This window comes from Bacillus rossius (assembly GCF_032445375.1).
Source record: "Bacillus rossius redtenbacheri isolate Brsri chromosome 4 unlocalized genomic scaffold, Brsri_v3 Brsri_v3_scf4_1, whole genome shotgun sequence".
Classification (NCBI taxonomy): domain Eukaryota; kingdom Metazoa; phylum Arthropoda; class Insecta; order Phasmatodea; family Bacillidae; genus Bacillus; species Bacillus rossius.
This window is the reverse complement of record NW_026962010.1, coordinates 16150388-16170982: the sequence shown is the minus strand read 5'-3', so window position 1 is coordinate 16170982 and position 20595 is coordinate 16150388. Positions and strand designations below refer to the sequence as shown.

General features: G+C 37.5%; 1 protein-coding gene across 1 annotated transcript; it reads left to right on the top strand.

The window, feature by feature from the left end:
* The first annotated feature begins 267 nt into the window (after nucleotides 1–267).
* LOC134541748 (stomatin-like protein 2, mitochondrial) lies at nucleotides 268–19872 on the top strand. The gene is made up of 9 exons (XM_063385407.1): nucleotides 268–668; nucleotides 6436–6555; nucleotides 7349–7496; nucleotides 9196–9316; nucleotides 9542–9669; nucleotides 10956–11111; nucleotides 13614–13729; nucleotides 17345–17473; nucleotides 19435–19872. Exons 1-9 carry the CDS (start codon nucleotides 621–623, stop codon nucleotides 19633–19635), a joined length of 1167 nt encoding a protein of 388 aa, XP_063241477.1. The 5' UTR covers nucleotides 268–620; the 3' UTR covers nucleotides 19636–19872.
* The last annotated feature ends 723 nt before the right edge of the window (nucleotides 19873–20595 follow it).

Here is a 20595-nt window from a genome sequence, read left to right as displayed (position 1 = left end):
GGCCAGACGACGTCAACCTGGTTTAATACTGGCGGGGGAGGCCGGGCTTTATGGCTTTCGGAGGAACAAGTCTTAATTGTATATTAAACAATGAAAACATTTTTAGGATATCAACAAATTTTGCATTTTTTCTTAAAAATAAAATAAAGAACACAAATTATACATTTAAATTAATTATCATGTAAATATATGAAACTATTGAATTCTTATTGTCTTTCATATGTTGATTGACATTTTATTGTTGGTTTAGAGCAAACTTATCTGTAGTATTTTATTTTTTAAAAAGTTTTTATTTTGCTACAGTAACCTATTGCAGTATTTGGTAATTAGTTAACTGAATAAAAATGCCAATTAATATTTTATTAACCTTTCCCTTTCGGTAAAACAAAAAGTTTGGAAATAGCTTAAAATGTAGTATTGGCTACTGTTGTTTGAATTATTTACTCTCTGTGATGTACTGTATGTAGCGAACGGCGATGGTATCGTTTTATATTTATGCCGATTGTTTGTGACTTTATTATTTAATAATACCGTGTCATATTAATTGAAACATAATTTTAGCGTTCGGTGTATTTGATTTATTATTTTTAAGTACAGTCACAGAAAGTAATTTTTAAAATATGCTTTCAAGGCTTAGGTTATGTTCAAGTCATATTTCAAATCCAAAGGTAATGTAAATTATTTTGATAATTTCCGGTGGTGTTCACAAGAATTTCTCTATACTTTTACCTAACTGTTCTATTAAACTCGTCACAGCTGTGGAGTTTTAATATTGGTAATTAACGGACTTCGCGGCTTTTTAGAACGGAAATAAAATAAATAGAAAATCATAGTTTTTACACACTAGGTACATACGTTCCTAAATTTACTTCCCGGGAATGGTTTCGTTATTTCTGCTAGTTTGTAAAAAAAATTAAAATTTTATAGTAAGTGTGCCGTACACTACCGCCGCCATGCATTGTTAACACACGATAAATAGAAATATATCTTTTCCATATACTAGAGACGTTCCTGAATTAACCCTGCACGGAAGGTTTCTTAATTCCTACTGGTTTGTGAAAAAATAGATTTACAATTTACATTACAACACCTATGTATTCATGTAAATGCAGACATTCATTGTTAATGTCTACCTGTGTGGGTTTTTAAAAATTTTATTTAGCAGAACATTCGTTGTCGTTCTGCTCGCCCTCCCTCGTTCGACGCCCGGTTGCTCAGTTGTACTAGGTAGAGTGGGGTTCGGCCAGTGTGGCCAAGGAGGGACAAGCTAAGATGTATAATTATTCACCACCAGTCTGTGACGCACACCCGATTTATTAATACAGGGTACATGTTCATGGGGCTGTCCCAGCCCCGCCTGCGACAGTCTAGTTTCGCGCGCGGCGACCATAGGTTCTTCTCCTGACCGGATACTCGGTGTTACGTTCAGGCTAATCTGCAGCATATTACGTCCGATAGTTCAGAGACACCCGGAAATGTGGTGCGACACTGACACACTATGCTACAAGCTATTATACTCAGACCTAAATTGCCCCGTAAGATGATATATACAACGTACATGCAGACCTGCCAACTCTCAAGATTTTGGTGTGAGGCTCACGATTTTAAGGTCCATCTCATGCCCTCACGCCAAAATAGTGTTTCCTCACGATTTTTCGGGGCCCCAAGATTTTACAAAACAAGTTTTACGAAAGCTTTCAGTAACGAGTTTCCATCAATACTCGAGTCACGTAAAGGAAGCAATTTTGCATTTTGTAGCGTGTGCCGTGCTGATTTTTCTATCTCGCATAGTGGAAGAGGAGACATTGTGAAACATGTCGCTACAAAAAAACACAACTAACACGTGAAGTGTATTGCTTCCAATAAAAAAATTAATTTGGCTGTGAACAGTGATAATAGTGTTACACGAGCAGAATGTTATTTTACATCTTTTTTAGTTGCGGCCCTGCATTATCACTACACGACAGCGCTAAATTATGTTCAACTAAATTAAATCTGCAACCTATAATTTGTTGAAATAAATTTTGAAGCAGAGGCCATGTAACATATGTACAGGTATGTCACTTAAATTTAAAGAGTCTCATTGATTGTTTTTTATATCTAACCTGTATGTATGGGCCTGAAAATCTTTATCGAGGACCTCATGATTTTTTAAATTTGATTGTTGGCAGGTCTGTACATGCTACTAATCCTCGCCGCATAAATATGAACAAGTTGAAATTCGGATACTGACTAAGCTGCCGCTATGCCTGCATCGCGACGCCGACGTCCACTTACTGCTGGTTGGCTCAAGGCTCGGCGACCGTCTCGAGGCACGATTCCTCTCGTGACGCGACCGCTCCTTGTGCCTGCCTGGAAATGACTAACTCCCCTCCGCGCTCCGGCGCGGCGCGCGGCGGCTCATCCCTTCCCCCTCCCCGCGTCCCGCGACGGGTGTGACGTAGTCGCCCAGTGAACAATGATAAAACAACACATAAACACTTCAAATGATAAAATTAAATAATTACAATAAAATAATGTTAATAAATATTTACAAGATTTGTCCTGCTGTAAATACAGCGTCCATTCCTTCAAGGAAGTTCGTCTTTTACCGTTGATTCTTGTGGTGCGAGAATCTCTCCCCCCCCCCCCACCCCCCTCGCCCTAGTCACACTGCACTATTCGGCGCGCACACGACACACGGCAGGAGAAGGCGTTGGCGTGGCATAACGGGCTGTGAGAGCTGGGTCGACACGTGGGTCGACGTCATCGTCAACGTAGTTGGTGTTGTATTAATGAAATTTGTTAAAATAACAATTGTATTGTAGTTGTAAGGAATTTTTAATGCTTGTGTTTCATGTATGTTGTTTTATTAGAATATGTAAAAAAAGTTTTTGTTTTGTTACATTGCACTTAAAGTACGTACTATTTTGAGTCACGTTGCAGCAAATGAGTCTAATGGAAGCCAAAAATTTGAATTTAATTGTTAACGTTGTTTTTCTGTGCAAGGAATACACGTTGTGGTACTGAAGTAGCTGATACATTGAATTTTGCAGTCTTTCCAGGGAATTCTTTGATTATAGCCATCATATATTCTGTGTTCTTAATCGCTATGTGTTTTATATACCTATCCAAGTTATCCCTGGATCCTAAAGGTTTAATCCTGATGGCATGATCCTGTTGACTTGATCCTGTGGTACATGGGTGATGCTTTCTGTTTTAATTCAGTACGTATAAAGATCCTAATGGTATGAACCTGTTGGCATGATCCTGTGGTACATGATGCTTGCTGTTTTTGTTAGGTATGTCGGAAGATCCTGCACATTAAAGAAATAGTGAAATAAGAAAGAATTATGATTGTAGGTTGTAAAAAATTCCCTTTTATTCGACTTACAGCATAATTAAGTATTATATGACAAGCATCATGTACCGTAGGATCAGGCCAACAGGCTTATTACATTAGGATCTTTGGATGTAATGAATTAAAACAGATAGCATCATGTACCACAGGATTAAACATACAGGATCTATCAATGTACTGAATTAAAACAGCAAGCATCATGTACCACAGGATCAAGCCAACAGGATCAAACCTTCTGGATCCAGGGATAAACTTCCATATAAGAAACGGAAAAATTAGTGTATTTTTATCTCTCCATAGTTGGCTAAGTTGTGCTAAACAAAGAGATGTACAATCCCAGGTAAACATTGAATGGCGGCAGCTTTGCAAAAAGCTTTAAACTGTTATTTTTCATGAACCAGTAGGAATTAAGAAATCATGTTTTCAGGGTAAATTTAGTGATTTCTCTAGTACTTGAAGAACATATTTTCAGTTTTTATTTACTTTTCATTCCCAGAAGCCACGACCTCTGATTTTGGTGTAGTAATGTAAGCTATAAACCATAATTTTTTACAGACTATTAGGAATTAAGAAACAATCCCTATATTTAAGGATGTGTGTAGGGTGTGAAACATATATTTTCGAATATTTTACTTTACATTATGAAATGCAGCGACATCCATTAATTAGGTACATGTGTGTGTGTGTGTGTGTGTGTGTATTGTGCCGGAAATTAGGCATTTCGTCACTTTTTTTAATTTTTTCTATAATTTTAAAATTTTTTGGGGTTTCTATTTTTTTAAATTTATCTGGTTGTTAATGGGGGTGATTTACTTTTTGTTAGGCCGGTGTACGCCACGGATTTAAACTTTGTGCCAGTGGACCGAAGCCCCTTCCCAGGGGGCCAATCTGATATTTTGCTGTCTAATGTGGACATGGTCAGCCCGGTTGAAATTTCTCTCGCCTGCAGTCACGTCCCGAGTTTGTAATTTTAATTCCCTGCATGACCAAAACTGCTTTGAGCAGCTCCTGGGCAGCAAGCTGCTACCTTGTAGAGGCCTGCTGAGAATAGCATGTCTCGTCACGAAGCAGTCTCCAGTGGAGCTGCGTTCCCACCTTAGTGGCTACTTCTGCCCCCCCTTTCTCTCTCTCCACCACACTTTAGTTCTGAGAAATCAAGCTAGGAGCAGTGACCGGACGGGACGATGACCTGATGCAAAAACCTTCTCCCGGGTCCGACAGACACATCCCTGACATCTAGCGGAGAAAAAAGTAACCGCGGGGCTGTTCGCCAGCGTGCAGAGCTTGCCCTCATGACACCTGGTGGCAAGTCAGCTCACCGCCTAAAGTAGTTCCCCCTTACGCCGCTAGAAAGCAGCGTCGCGGTACCATAAGGCACTATGCTTTCCTCTCGCGGCCCGGAGAAGTCGATTGTTCGTTGCTTTCGTTTCGGTCCGGTAGAGAGCGCGCATGTCGTGTTGTTGTCACGCCCGCCTCGGACTCCTTCGGAAATTTTCGGCCTAGAAACGAACCTATCCCCTCCTTTGACCCGGGGCCTTACCGCCCGATTTAATTAGGTGCTTTGTCCGATTGCGGGGCACTCAGCCCTCTGACCTCGGCTACTGACCACGTCTCCTCTACGTCCTCTGCGCTAAGAGGCTTTTTGCGGGAACGGTGATTTTCAAGTGCATGAGAATGTAGTCAGCTTGCTTAAGGGATGTGATCCCGTTTGTACAGTAGCCAGGCAGAGGTAGTTTTTAGAAAAGTCATGCGTAGTTAAATTTTTATTTATTCTTATTTAATTCTAAAAATTCTGGTTTTGTCCGCGCATCCTGACTTCTCGGTCCGCGGCATCCTGATGTCGGCGCGAGACACCTAGTGAGCTCCGAACTCTACACCCTGTTTGGTGAGTTATCCGGCCTTTCCCCCACATTCCCGTTTGTTGGCCTTTTGCGCCGACGGTGTAGAACTGTCTGGAAGCAAGTCTAATTCGTTTTGAATTTGATTTGGGTTTCAGACAGGGTCGAAGTGCTGGAGAGACAAATTGCTCCCAGCTCGTGGTCCTGCACCTCCACTGCGGGTCACGTTAGAAGAGAGGTTTCCGCGACCCGACGTTATCCGGCCCGATCTCGAAAAACTTAAGTATATAATTAATATATTAATTGGGAAACTGTTAAATGCCAAATCAAATGAAAACGGAATTCATTAATTACCTTTTTTAAATAAAACAGGGAACCTATAGACCAAGCTACTTGTGTAGTGTTAATTTATTTATGATATACCGTCTTCCCGTAAACGATCCACCAGCTCCCCAAGTTGCTTGTGTCAGGGAGTTCCAAATTGTCTTGTTCTCCACCTCGTGCCACCTCTGGTCAATAAACTTATTTTTCTTATATTTCTTACCCAGCAAGTTTCCAAGGCTCTTTTTAATTAATTTAAAATAATTCAATTTTGAGGCACGAGGGGCGTTACAGTATATACACACACACACACACACACACACACAGAGCTCCAGGTGTTAACATGCCATTTACAAACTGCTCATGATTTATTAAAAGGGTCATTACCTATGTGTAGCATTTAAGAGCCATTTCATGTTTATATACTTTTTGGTTCAATAGCTTCAAGTATAACGTGTGTTGTTTGGACAGTAAAAAAAAAGGTTGAAACCTTTTTTTTTTTCTACAGACTTTTGTAGGTATGAAAAATTCAACACACAGTGTTGTAAGTGGTATAGGAATGTGTTGGAAGCCTTTGTCTTTAATATTCCATTATAAATTTTTCTTAGTCTGGGTATGTAACCCAATCATCTTATTTTTTCAGATTATAACCCACAAAAACCAAAAGGTTCTATATTCATTTCCTATATTGACATTTGCGATGTCAGTACTAGCAACATCAATATTCTCTGTGTCAATTTCTATTCTATTTGCCATTATCAGTGTTATACAGTTTTTGGGAGCAATGTGTTGTAGCGATATAAATATTTTTGTGGTTCTACTGATGCTTGCTTCTGGGGTCATTAAATAAAATAGTTGTATTCTTGGTTTTGTGAAATACATATGCAAGGTTCATTTTTGTTGTGTGAGGTTTATTTTTCTGAGTTTTGTTTACAGGTTTTTGGTCCAATCAACCAGTTGGAGAACAGCCCTTTTATTTGGGGTTCGGTGGTACCTGTGCGATGCAGATCTTCCACGCCACTCAACACTGTCGTCATGTTCGTCCCACAGCAGGAGGTGCGTGCCTGTTCCTCCAGCGTGGCTCTCCGAGAAGCAGTTCTCTGGGGAGGGGGTGGATAGTGAACTTTTTAAAGACTCAACACTTCCTGTTGAAATGGGTAAAAGTTCCGTATCACGTACCTACAGTATCCTAGTTTATCCCTTCATCCTGATGACATGGTCCTGTATATATCGATCCTGTGGTACACAATGATTATTTTAATTTAGTACGTCGAATAATACTGGACATAACAAAAACATCTAATATGACGATGAATTATGATCGCAAAAAGTATCAGAAAGAAGAAAAATTTTTTTTAAAATACCTGACGTAATTTGTTCGTATTGTGATATTTGAGTTTTTGTTATGTCCAGGATCTTTCGACTTATTAAATTAAAGCAGCAAGCATCATGTACCATTGGACTGATGTATAGGGGATCTTGTCATCAGGATGAACTTGGATAAACTTGAATACATGATATGGAACTTTAACCCACAATATATTTATAATTACAAAATAATAGTCTTGTCAATAATGAAAGAGTATTTTATTTCAGTAATGCAAAGTGTAAATAATCACTGTTTTAAAACCAAAATATTTCCAAGTTGTAGAGAGACAGGCTAGTAATTAATTACATTTTAGTTGCATTCCCAGCACCTATATATAATTTATAAAGAAAAAAAGGAAGGAAAATAAATGTGAGATGGACAATTGTATTGCCGTGCTGTGTAAACCACATTGTGGGTTAGTGAATACCACTACATGTATGATTAGTGTAGTCATTTGTGATGTTGCAATGAATGTTTCAGGCTTGGGTGGTGGAAAGGATGGGTAAATTTCACAGGATATTAGAGCCTGGACTTAACATACTACTGCCCATAATAGATACAGTGAAGTACGTACAAAGCTTGAAGGAAATAGCAATAGATGTTCCTAAGCAGAGTGCCATAACAGTTGGTAAGTGCTTAGAAATGCGTAGCGTAAAAATTGTGTCATGAAAGTTTATGCAGTTGAGTTGACATTCAAATTAAGATGATTGTTCAGTTGCACTGTGCTACCTGGCATTTAGAAAACATTGAAACTGGTATCTAACTTTATTTGAGTGAAATATACTACGTAATTGTGTGATGTAATACCGTATTTACTCGCATATAGGTCGCGGCAATTTTACCAGATTTGATGGGGAAAAAATGAAGTGCAACCTATATGTGAAGAAAAATTTTTTAAAAATTTTTGAGGAATTTTTTTTTGCAATATTTTGCTTTAAAATGCGAATAAGAAGTTTATATAGGTATAGGCAAATTTATTTACGATGTACACATACAGCGAAACCCCTTATTTACGTTACCGTTATTTACGTTTTCCCGTTATTTGCACTATATTCTTCAGGTCCCGTTTAGTTCCCATTTAGTCCAATACAATACTTTCACGCAAATTACGACACAAAAATCAAATCCATCCCGCTATTTACGTCACGTAACAACCATAAAAAACCAGAAAATACCGTGGGTACTTTAAGAGTAGATAAGATTAGCTAGTAGGCCTAAAAACATAGCGAGAAACGTAACGTTTATAGTCGGCAATGAACATTTAAAATCGAAAAAATACATATTTTATAACATGAAAAGTTGCTTTTATTTCTAAACATGTAATAATTTAAGCCTAGGCGTGTAAAAGTCCGAGTAATTATAGCAGAAGAAGATCTAAAATGCACGAGGGAAAAAGGTAAACTCACGAATGTATGAACGTGGCTGATTGTTAATTTCTCGTACTGTATTTACGTCACGACTTGCTGAAATACTGGTACGAGACAAACTTCACAAGATAAAATGAGCGGAGTCTTGGTAACTGTTTTATACTTTTTTTATAATTTCTGAAGTATTGTACAGTTGACGCATATTTTTTAAACTAACAATTTATTTCTGGGGATTGTAATTAATTAATTACTGTTATCAAGACATCAAGATGGACGTAAACTTGAACATGTCACGGCAGCGAGAAAACTGGTGCGTATACCAATAAACTGGTATTAGAACTGGATAAAACTGGTACACGGGAGGTGGAGCTTATATTTTTTTCCTCTAAGCTCGCATCTATTGGCTGGCTGCTGATGGAATGTCACGAGTCTGGGCGGAGCGTAGAGTGATTTATACTGCGCATGCGCAGCTCAGTGAACAATGAGAGCCAGCAGGCGCGCCGTAACAGCAGCTGATCGAGTACAATGACCTTTCTCCGCGCACGGCGCACGGCGCGGTAATGAATTACCGGTGCGACCTATATGGGGGGAATCTTAAATACCAAATTCAAGACCTCAAATTATGGGTGCGACCTATCTGCGATGGCGACCTATGTGCGAGTAAATACGGTAGTTTTGTGAGTACATATTTTAAATACTTTGTTGGATTAAGAATGTACAATTATTTTAATGTCAGTACTAATAGTGTCTTACTGTCATCATTGTAGCCCATTTGTTCCAAGTAGAGGTGTTCCAAGTTGTTGATATAGGAAATGCTACAATCGCTAAATGGCATTATTGCAGGAAAAAAAAAGGAATTTAAAGAAAGAAATATAAATTCATTTCTAAATATTTATCATATTTGTATACTGTTTTTAATTGCCTTACTTCTAAATTACATAAGTACCAGTTTTTTTCCAGACAATGTTAACCTGAACATTGATGGAGTTCTTTACTTGAGGATAATCAATCCATATCTTGCGAGTTATGGCGTTGAAGATCCAGAGTTTGCTATCACCCAGCTTGCCCAGACGACGATGCGGTGAGTGGCTGAAAACTTGTAACTCTACCAGTTAGTTTCATCGGGTGGATGACATTTCAGTTGTACATTTTTTTTGTCAAATTGGTCATTATTTATACTTTGTTTCATTTTGGAAACATACGTATTTTTAGGTATTATGACAAATAAAAAAAAATAGTTACAACAACATTCTGTGGCCGTGATCAATTCCAGAGCATTCTCTTTAGGACTTTGTATTCGTTTCAGATCCGAGCTGGGCAAGATATCCTTGGACAATGTTTTCAGAGAACGAGAGAATTTGAATGTTAACATTGTGGAGTCTATAAACAAAGCCAGTGCTGCGTGGGGGATCACTTGTCTGCGGTATGAAATTCGTAAGTTTCATAATAATAGTTAGCATTAGTGCACGTGTCCGTAGATAAAGATTATCAATATTCGAAACATTTGATATTCACTTAAAAAGATATAAAGGAAAATATTTGAAGAAGTCATTATCAAAATCATAATTCTCAACTACATTTAGCTTGTAGCCAGGTCAGCAAAGTAAAATGCCTCCATCTTCCTCTTCAACTTCATTTTCCTCGGCAGCCTCTCTTTTGTCATTCTCGTAACTGCCAACATACTCCTCAAGAACTTCATTCCTGCTGCTCTGATCTCCCCAGCATCTATCTTTTCCACAGTCCAAGTGTCTCATCAGTACGTGACTGTGGGCACTTGTACAACACTTGCTTGCATTTTAATGCTACCTGCTTCTTCCACATCAACTCTCTCATCTGCCTGTAGAATGTATCTCCTTTTTGTTTCTTGCGTCACTATTTCCTCCTTGTTTTTGCCTTCTCCATCCAATATACTTCATAGATGCTTATTAGTTTCCACTGTTCCAACTCAACACCCTCTTATTCAATGCATCTTACTCCATTTTTGTTTTTGTCATGACCATATCTCCACTCTTTTTAATTATTTAGTTTTTTTTTAGTTTGAAGAAGTGAAATTCATACATTCAAACCCTTGCATTTGTGTGGTTGACAAGGACAATGTTATTTATCTCTACAGAATCTATCAAAGAAATAATGTTTGAAAATGCCATCAGCTACATACAACATTCTATGAATGTTTGGTTAACTCTTCAGAGAACATGAGTGGAAAAAAGTAAATGATTTATCCTGAATATTAAAATTAGCTGATTATTAATTTTTAAAGTAAATTTTAATGGTTGAATTTTTTTTCTTCCAGAAATTCTGTTTGTGTGCAATTTTTGCTCATATTCCAATATTTAATTCCAAACTCTTGAGATATAGATTCTGATTTTAGGCACTTATTTAGGAATCAATTTGAGATTTAGATTTGCAAAAGTTGGGTTTAACTTACCACTGAAATTAAGAAAAGCAGTATTCACAATTAAATATTTATTTTGCTAATTGACGTTCCAATTATTTTTTTCAGCTATGTAGATGCCAAATAAAAGAGGCTTATTAAATGTGTATTGTTAGTTGAGGCACTAATTTTTTAGTTTAGTCTAGCCAATCTTTTGTAGCCTGAGTTAGTTAGTTTGCTCGAAGAATATTTCACATTATTTTACTCAGCCTGTGCGCTATGAAATGAAATTTTTTTTTTTGAATCATGATCCCTTATCACTTTTATCAGTTGATGCATTGTGCAGGTGACATCAAGCTGCCTTCGCGAGTGCAGGAGGCAATGCAGATGCAGGTGGAAGCAGAGCGCAAGAAGAGGGCTGCCATCCTGGAGTCTGAAGGTGTACGAGAAGCTGACATCAATGTTGCGGAGGGCAAACGGCAAGCGAGGATCCTCGCATCTGGTGAGTAGTCCCGCGCCCAATACAACAATATAATACACTATACAGTAGAACCCGTTTATAGCGAACCCGCCTATAATGAATTCCCGTTTATTGTGAATTTCCGTCTCGGTCCCGGCAAAATGATGTGAGGTTATGTATTAATTTATTGGACATAGCGCACAACTTTTGTCAATGTTGATACGTTTTCCCGTGTACCACGAACAAATTTTGCCGACATAATGCACATTTATCTGAAATATTTTCATATAATAATTACAAGTATTTTCACAAAACATCTATTCTGGATCACATTAACGTTTTTCTCCGCAATATGCTACTCGATTGTCCACTGTTCATATTATAAACAAGTCGTAATCTAGTGGCCTCGGTAGGCTACGTGTAGCCAGAAATGGTGCTCAGTTTGGTGAAAATAAAAAATAGTTTTCCCTGCATAGTTAAAGAATGGGCGAACGCGTGTACATTTAATAAGTTATCAAAATCTAACATAAATTACCGCCACACAAATACGTATGTACATTATAGCAGTAAATTGGTAAATTCAATATTTTTACGTCTCATATTTATCGTTTACATTTCGGACATTTTGATCGAGTAAGGTTCGTAAGACTACCACTAGATAGAACTCTGTGGACTAAATTTTTCCATAGAAAGTAATAAATTTTTAAATTTTCGTTCCAGCTTTAGCAACTGCGATACTAAATGATACGTAGTGATCTTTGATGCGCCAGACTCGTTATTTTTCGTTTATTTACTTTTGACGATAAAAAGAATTTCGTGTTATTAAGCTGCAAATGTGCTTCAATAAGAAATACGTACATAGAAACGGGTGAAAAACGCGTTAAAAAACGTAAGGCATTATCTGTGCGAGATAAACTGGACATTATTAAAAAGGTAGACTCCAACCCCACTGTCCCGCACGTGTTAATATCAAAGGAACTGGGAATTGCAACATCCACATTAAATACAATATTAAACAAGCTGAACAATCTTCTTTCTCAAGCTGCGAATACGTCACAGAGTATTAAACGCCTGAAAAAAGGAAAATACGCCGATGAAGAACCATTAATAGAAAGTTTGTACATGTGTAGTGTATTAAAAATATCTGCATTTGCTCATAAAACTTGCTTTGAGTATTTTCATTCATTCTTTTCTTGGCTTAGGCCTATGTGTAGTTAAGATTATGCTTTTGAGTATGTATTGCAAATATAAAAGTTTTCCCAGATATAAAGTTTCCCCTCTATAGTGAACATATTAACTACTCCCTTCAGATTCATTATAACAGGGTTCTACTGTAATACCATAAATCAGTCCGTCCTGGACATCAACACAGATGAGCCTGTAGCAAATAACCAGTGGCATAGAGTGACTCTTCCATAATATTTTATAGATGAATAGATTATGTATTTTATTATATGACAACAGACATTTTTTACTTTTATTAGGAAATTTGTAGCACTGCAGGTTTTATTTTACAATAAATTTGTGTAATGAAAGATTTTTTTTTGGCTATCGTAATGTTTTTATGGTAACTTCTTTGCAAATACAATGTTAATGCTGTCACAGCAAGACTCACTACAACAGGTACTGTTTCCTGTAATGATTTTCACTCGCACCTCACAATTGTAATCGTAATTGTGCAAAACTACATGTTAATTTTTATGTTAATTTGTAAGCCAACCCTTCAGTAGTATTACGAGCCAATATTGATGACGTTAAATGTCTCTAGATATAATTGATGTCAGTCAAGACAGAACACACACAAATCCCAAGCGACTAGCTGCTATGTGACGGTAGAGAAGATGCTCTGCTTCCTTCGTACCTCTGGGTAGTCTCTCCGATGGCAGGGACATATACGGATAGCTGCAAAGAACAACTACTGCTATGGATGCTGGAACTGGAACGACATCAGAAATCAGCGATTTCTGTGGCTGCTGAAAAGTCTTAAGATTTGGAATAGTCTCACCATTGATAATATGTATAGTAAGAACCAAGTTCAGCAGCACAGTCATCTCGTCGCACTCTTAAACGGTTGTGACCGATGTGGAAGACTTATTGGGGCGTCAATACTCCCTTATTCTGATACTCGAAAAATCATAATTTCCTGTAACTAGCACTTTGCCGATGACTGTTAGCTAAATCACAGTAGTTGCGTGTCTTCAAATCTCCAGCAACGGCGTCATTCAGTTAACCTTTCTATTCTAATTTTCGAAGCCCTCCTAAGTTGGTTTGTTGTAGCAACCAAGGCACAAGGAAACTGTGAGAAGTATTTCCAACTGGAGTTAATGAAACTCCTACACATTTAAGTCAGTTAATAAAAAAAAAAAAATTAATTTATAATAATAGTTCTGACAATAAAATAAAACTGTAAACAGCTGGACTGTTTGCAGTACCTCACATGCTTCTGGTGTGACAACAGCGCCATGTGTTGTAGCAGTGAAGCGCTTGGCTTGAGCGCACGGTGGGTTCTCACGCCGCTGCTGTGTCGTGTCTGTCGTGTCGCAGAGGCGGAGAAGCAGGAGCAGATCAACAAGGCCAGCGGGGAGGCCCAGGCCATGCTGGCCGTGGCGGACGCTCGTGCCAAGGGCCTGCAGCTGGTGGCGCGCTCCCTCGTCTCAAAGGTGGGTGCCCCTGTTCCTGGTCCACTCTAGGGCATGTAGGGGCAGGAAGCCCACAGAAACTCTCAATGGTTTTCATAATGCTTTCGTCATTGTCTTCAATTTTCCTTCGTCTTTACAATCTGACTTGTTTTAAATCTGAGGTTTGTCCATGTTTTCAATTTGGCCATGGCACTAGACAACCTTGCTGCAGTTGCGATACATGTGACCATTTTGCGATAAAAAGTGTCGTCTTGAAGCATATATTTTTCTGCCATATTGCGGCACCTATACACATGCCATGGGGACCACAGAACTGTGAAGGGACTTGAGCTGGCATAAAAATATTTGGTTATGGTCATAAAAAAATTTACTACTGAAGTTTGGTGGGTCATTACTGCAATATCTGCCAGGATGGATGTGAAAGTTACAGCTCAGATGTGGTTGAAACGCCCAAAACCTACAGAGTTTTGTAGTTGGGTATGCTCTGTGTGTCTGTCAGTGGGTTATTTATGTGGTCAGGATGTGTATAGTTAATGAAAGTCAGAAAAAAAGTAAAAAAAATAAAATTAATGGTGCTGGAAGTCTTGGAAGCTTTAATTTTCAGCAGCCTTTTGCTAGAATGTATTTTGTTTTTTTTTGTGCTTCTGTTTAGTTTATGATAGCATATTAAATATAAATAGTTTAAGACTTTACATTTACGCTACTTTGAAATTTTTCTCTGAAAATGTTTTTGGTTTCTAACTTAAATATTGGTGCATTGATGAAACTTAAAGGTCTATTTTGTTTTATGTTTAATTTTGATTATTAATTAATACACATATCCCTCACTTAGCACGTCTTCAGATTGCACGGATTGATTTAGCGCGATGTGAATTTTACTGCCCCAGTCTTGAATAGCACGTCTGTAAATTTCAGTTACCACAAAATCTCGGCAGGCAAAAAAGTCGAGCCACGAAGTCTGTTTCAACTTCTGTAAACAACAGATGTGCCGTGGGATACAGTTAGCTAAACAAGAGGGGAAGAGATGTGCGTGCAGGTCTGTCTACGCTATCGGCTGTTGTACAAACATCAGCTATGGCAAGTTAAATTCCAGCTATGGAGTGTAAAGGAGCAAAAATGTTTTTAAGTCCGCACGTTTGCCACCGTGCCGTACCGTTGTCGCCTGGCCACAAACCGGGCCGTGAACTCAGTCTAGCCAGTGACAGGAAATTCACACAAACAAAAGCAGCGTCTGCCCATTCAGCTGCTGGTAACTGTACGTGCTTGATCACTCATAATGCATCGTGTTCAAGTATTTAAGACAAAATTAGAAGTATTACGGCACGCAGATTGTCATGAAAGCCACGCTTATGTTAGTTGCACTTAGTTTTAAGCAAAGTCAACTGTGCACAATCATACGAAATAAGGACTCTTACCAAAAGTTTATATAAGTCTGATGCTGTTGGTTGTACTAGTGGGAATATATTTTACATTAGATATCGGAACAGAAATTAACAGATGATTCACGTGGAAAAGGTTGTTAAATGAATGTTGCAATGAAAAAAATAATCATTGGCCTGACAGGATTGGTGTGAACCAGGTGGTGATACACGAATAAGCACTTTAATTTTTGAAATATTAAAATGTAATTATCTGGACAGTAATATTGGTTTCACTGTCAGTCAAGGATGGTTTGTAATGTTCATGGAAATGTACGCGATGTGAGTTAAAGGTCATGCTCAGGCAGGCAAGTCAGCCAGCCTACTGACGATAAAGTTACGCGGTGTCGTATTTGTCATACAAAGTGGGAGGCATATAAAGATTAATGGTGTGACATACTTATCGTTGAGTGTTATTCTATGTATTTACTATTTATATTACGTAAAGTATATTTTCCTACACAATTTTGGAACACATTAAATAAATTAGCGTTGCTATTTATGGAAACTAATACTTCAGAATACGCGCTTTCGAATAACACAAGCATTTTTAGGAACGAATTACGGAATTAGTCGTGCTAAGTGAGGGATAGGTTTATAGATGATTAATTAATATATTTATATAAATCACTTGATGTAAATGTTTTTAAGGTCCTGAGTTTGATTCACCAGGTATTTGTAGACATCCTGGTGGTAACATGGTGCGAGTGTGAACATTATGACAGTTTTTAAACTCGGCAAAAGTATTGGCTATAAATTGCTCGTGTTTGGCAGGATTGTGAAAATTGATCAGCAGAATAGATGTTCATTTAAGCACTAGTATAGTGTGTTCAGAGTTTCTTCCATCCCTCACTACGTGTGTTTGCTAGCAATGTCCTGCTGCTGCCTTGCTGCACAGACATGTATCAGGGTGGCCACCTGACTAGAAAAATTGGGAAACCGTGAATCAGCCGCAAATTTTTTTGGTGCCAGGAAATCCATGAGAAACAGTGAATTTTTGAAAGCTGTGGGGAATTATCTGTTTGTTAAGTTGAAAAGAGCTTATTTGAAAAACTCATTGTGCCTACAAACTGCTTCACACATACCATTTTTGAGTGCTGTTTACTGGCAAACCTTCACAAGGAAATGAGGAATGTGACATCTGAAAAGATAAACTATGGGTTGGTAGGGTTTTAGTCAGAAGGGAAGGAATTTACAGCTCAATTTACTTTCTTTCTTCTTTTATGCTTTCTGTTTACTTTAACACCTGAAGATTTCCAGTGACAGGGTAAAAATAAACATATGCCATTACAGAAAATTATTACTTTGATTTTTCACACAAAATACACTATGATTGAAAGTTTCTCTATAAAGAATTTAAAACTGAGAACATGTTTTATGTATAATGCTCAACTTACAAAAATATTGGTGAGAATTGTATTTGCTTATTTTAGTAATTAATATTGTCATGTGTAAACAGTTTTTATTTCTTGCAGCTGTTGAAGTAATTCTAGTTGTGCCTTTATGGTTTATTCCAATGCTGTTTTTTCGCAAAAGTTTGCTGTAAATTGCTGCTCTCGTACAAGAGCTACTAAATTATGTTCAAGAAAAATACTTTTATAACAGAATTAATATTTTCTTTCAGGAATACTAATTTTATATAATATTAAATGATCAGTGTTTAATATTGAATTTTTAATTTGGTTTTATTGGCTCTGATGTAACCAAAATGGTTAGCTTTATTTTTATTAACATAGTAAAATTTTTAATGAAATCTATACATATAAAAATGAATGTTGGTATGTATATATATATATCTGAGATTGATAAACGCGGACACCGTTTGACACATCATTTTGAAAGTTGGCACATTAAAGTGTTTTTTCACGGAGAAAGTTTTTATGCTATATTTTTTTCGTAACTCTCTAATATATGGCGCTGCAGTGCATCAGCTTGTGTACTGTTGAACCTATCGCCTTGGGTAAATTCATTTTTATAACAGAGAATCATAGGTCATAGACATACAAACAGTGAGCGTGTGTCATTTCTCTATGTCCGTAACACGGTCGTACAGTAAGGTTCGGCAACTTCCTATCCTTCTCAGTAGTGAGACCCGAAGGAGACAATTACTGTCTACATCTGACTTCGGAAGAAGTCCCCTTCACTGAGATCGGCCTGGGCAGTGCCAGGTGCTGGAGGAAAGCCGTGAGAAGGGCGGCTGCCCCGGGGTGTGTTGCAGGACGGTCGGGACGCGGCGTCCCTGAACGTGGCAGAGCAGTACGTGCAGGCGTTCCAGCAGCTGGCTCGCACCAACAACACCCTCATCCTCCCCAGCAATGCCGGCGACGTCACCGGCATCGTCTCCCAGGTCGGTGCCTCGTCACTGTGCGCCCGGTCAGGATGCAATCCTTCATTCTTCGCTTCCGCACGTTCTGATGGAGCCACTAGTGTACAGATTATGACGTGACAGCGTTTAATAAATCGATGAACGCCGGCTGCACGCACGAAAAAGTGTCCCGTAACGCACATTGTCCCGTTACGCTCATTGTCCCGTTACGCTCATTGTACGCTTGCGCTGCATCTATCTCTCTTCCACTCGATTGGAACAACCATCGATTTGACTTTTTCGAGGCGCATTAAACTTTAAACACTCCCATTTGTTTCCTACGTTTCCCATCATCGTCCTATCCTTAACAGAATAACACAGATTGGAAGAAGTTAAATAGCAAACATGTATAAAAGTTATAGTTGAAATAATCTCTTCGTTAAAGTATTAAACATATTTGAATTAATGAGTGCAAATAAAAGTAAATTTATCAATTAAATTGTAGATTTCATTTCACTCCTTTGTATCCGTACAAAATAGTGATAATTCAATAAAAATGATTCAATTTTATTCCTAAAAGTATGCCATCATTTCATCAATGTTTTGTTATGACGTCACGTGAAACTATCGTCCATCAACCGACTTTACAGACAACCAATTTTTTTTTTCCGAATGGTTGCATGTTACTACCACTGTGAACCTACGTGTAAACATATACAGGTATTGAGTAAATGTGAATAAACATTTTTAAGTACTTTTAGTTATTAGTAATTTAGATTGTAGTAATTAATAAAACTGTAATCAAACTTAATTGTGCTATCTCCTATCCCTTATGAACCCAGTTCTTCCCATATAGGTCGTAACAATATATTTATTGTTTTTAAATAGTACCTGATACAATTGTAAGACCTTTTTTATGTCTAATTAAACTTTGTGTAAGTAGGTAATCACTCGAAATTGGGCAAGTAAAGCCTTAACTCCGAGGAACTTGTTGGTGAAATGCAATTTGTGATTATGTAGCTAAAGTGCTCTTGAACACAGCTTAATATAAATATGTAGCTTGTGGTGAAATTGGTCCTTGTACTCCAACAAACACAGCTTTTTATTTTATGGTATTTGGGTATCATCATACTTTCTGGATGTATTATGAAGAACCATTGCCACAAATAAAACAATTAAAATAGTAATAGTGAATTAATTTAGTTGATGATTCTGGTAGTGTATGTACCAAATTCTCTCCCCGGTTTTAAGCTACACCTCTCCTGTACTCTTTACATCCTTTTGTACTTTTTTATTATATGTCGTTTGTGCCCAATCTGTTCTTCTTCAGTATTTTTTAGTTAGTGAAGCTTTGTTCACATTGAGCCATCAGTGAATGGTGATTTGCATTAAGAGAGGTTACATTTTTAAGTTCTTTGCCAATATATTTTTGTTTTGTCATTATATAGAACTACAAAATTTCCTTCTGAATAGCTTCTTTTCTTTCATTTTACATTACAAAAGTGTCATTTAAAACTATTAATGAATAGTATAAAAATATGTAGTGCATTACAGCTATGCTCTTTTAAATACAGCAAAACCCTTGTAAGTAAACTTCCTAAATAGTAAGTAACAAAAAAAAAATTAGCGCTGAACCTATAAATACATACAATTTTTCCCTTTTAATAAAATTTCTGTGCTAATAAATCTTAATTTCTAAGTTCCTTGAATAAACTTCTTTACAGGGATTTACTGTAACTTCTTTGTGGTTTCTTTCAGCCAATGAGAAAAGTATGTGTAAATTAGGTGAGACAATGTAATAGTTATATTAGGTAGTATTTTAACTGTGATAAGTAAAATTAGTTTGGTTACGAACAGGTGATTCCAAATGTTTAGTTTGAAAACATTTTTGAATGCCTTAAATGTGCTATTTTCTTTAATCTGCCAAACTAGTGGTGTGAAACTTGAAGCATGGCTGCAAGCAGGGATAGCAGATTGTGGATGTGGTCTCTGTCCGCATGCAGGCCATGATGATCTACCAGAGACTTGCCAAGGGAGGGACGGCCGCAGCTCAGGACGCGGGCGTGGGTCCCACCGCGGGGAAGGAGGCATCGCACGGCACTCCAGCCATCAGCGCAGACGCAGGCCAGCGTGCGGACGACGACCTCGCGGAATACTTCAGCGACACGGAAGAAGATGACGCGCCGAGCCGACGCAGGAGATAGTAAAATCCAATGTTTGAATTTCTGGATGTTCTTTGTTCCTTGTGCATTTGCCCCGAGCAAGTTCGCTTTTTTCACAATGTACAATGAGAGACCGGAACGGGAGCATTGAAATGATGTTTTTCTTTCTAATTTTTTTTTATTTAAAGTTTGTCAAGAGCTTAGTTTTCTTACCTTTACCCAAGATTTGTTGTTGACATGAGAACTCAGTTGTGGCAAATAAAAAAAGTGTGTAATTATTTTCCTAAAATTTATACAAACAGTGCAACTTATGTCTATTTATTTTTCAGGTTATGAGCATAGAAATATAATGTTTATAGACAAATAATGTATGCAGACTTTGCTTAGACCTGTGGTAAATACCCATGGAGTGAGGTGAGAGTGGTGTGTAGGGACAATATTATACTGCGAATTGCGATAAAACCGAAATAACACTGAAAACATGTTAATACACCACATAACACCAAAATGTAAGCTAATACAACTTAAAGCACCAAAATGCAACTACTGTCATGAAATTAATCAACATTTTTAATCGAAACGTAACTGAAATCACAAAAATGTAATATTTAAAACATTAAATTCAATGAATGTAATGTATTCAACATGAATTTTTTTAAAAAAATTATTTAGTAAGTAAATTGGAACTGTTATTAGTAACTAAATTTTTTCATTACTATGTTGTTACATTTTTCAAATGAGTACTTTCAGATTTATGTTTATTGTTCCAAGTGCATCATCAGTGAAAATGACACTGTTGTAGTGAAATAAGTATCACAAAACATTTGTGTCATAATATTCTATCTTCATGAATAAACAGAATTCATAAATAAAAACATTAACACTGAAATATGGTTTATAAATGAAATAGGTCTAAAAATAAAGCCATAAAATCTTGTCTCTTGTAGTTAGAATAGAATGCACATCCCAGAGTTCCCAGGTTCAAATCCTGGTTTGGTCGTA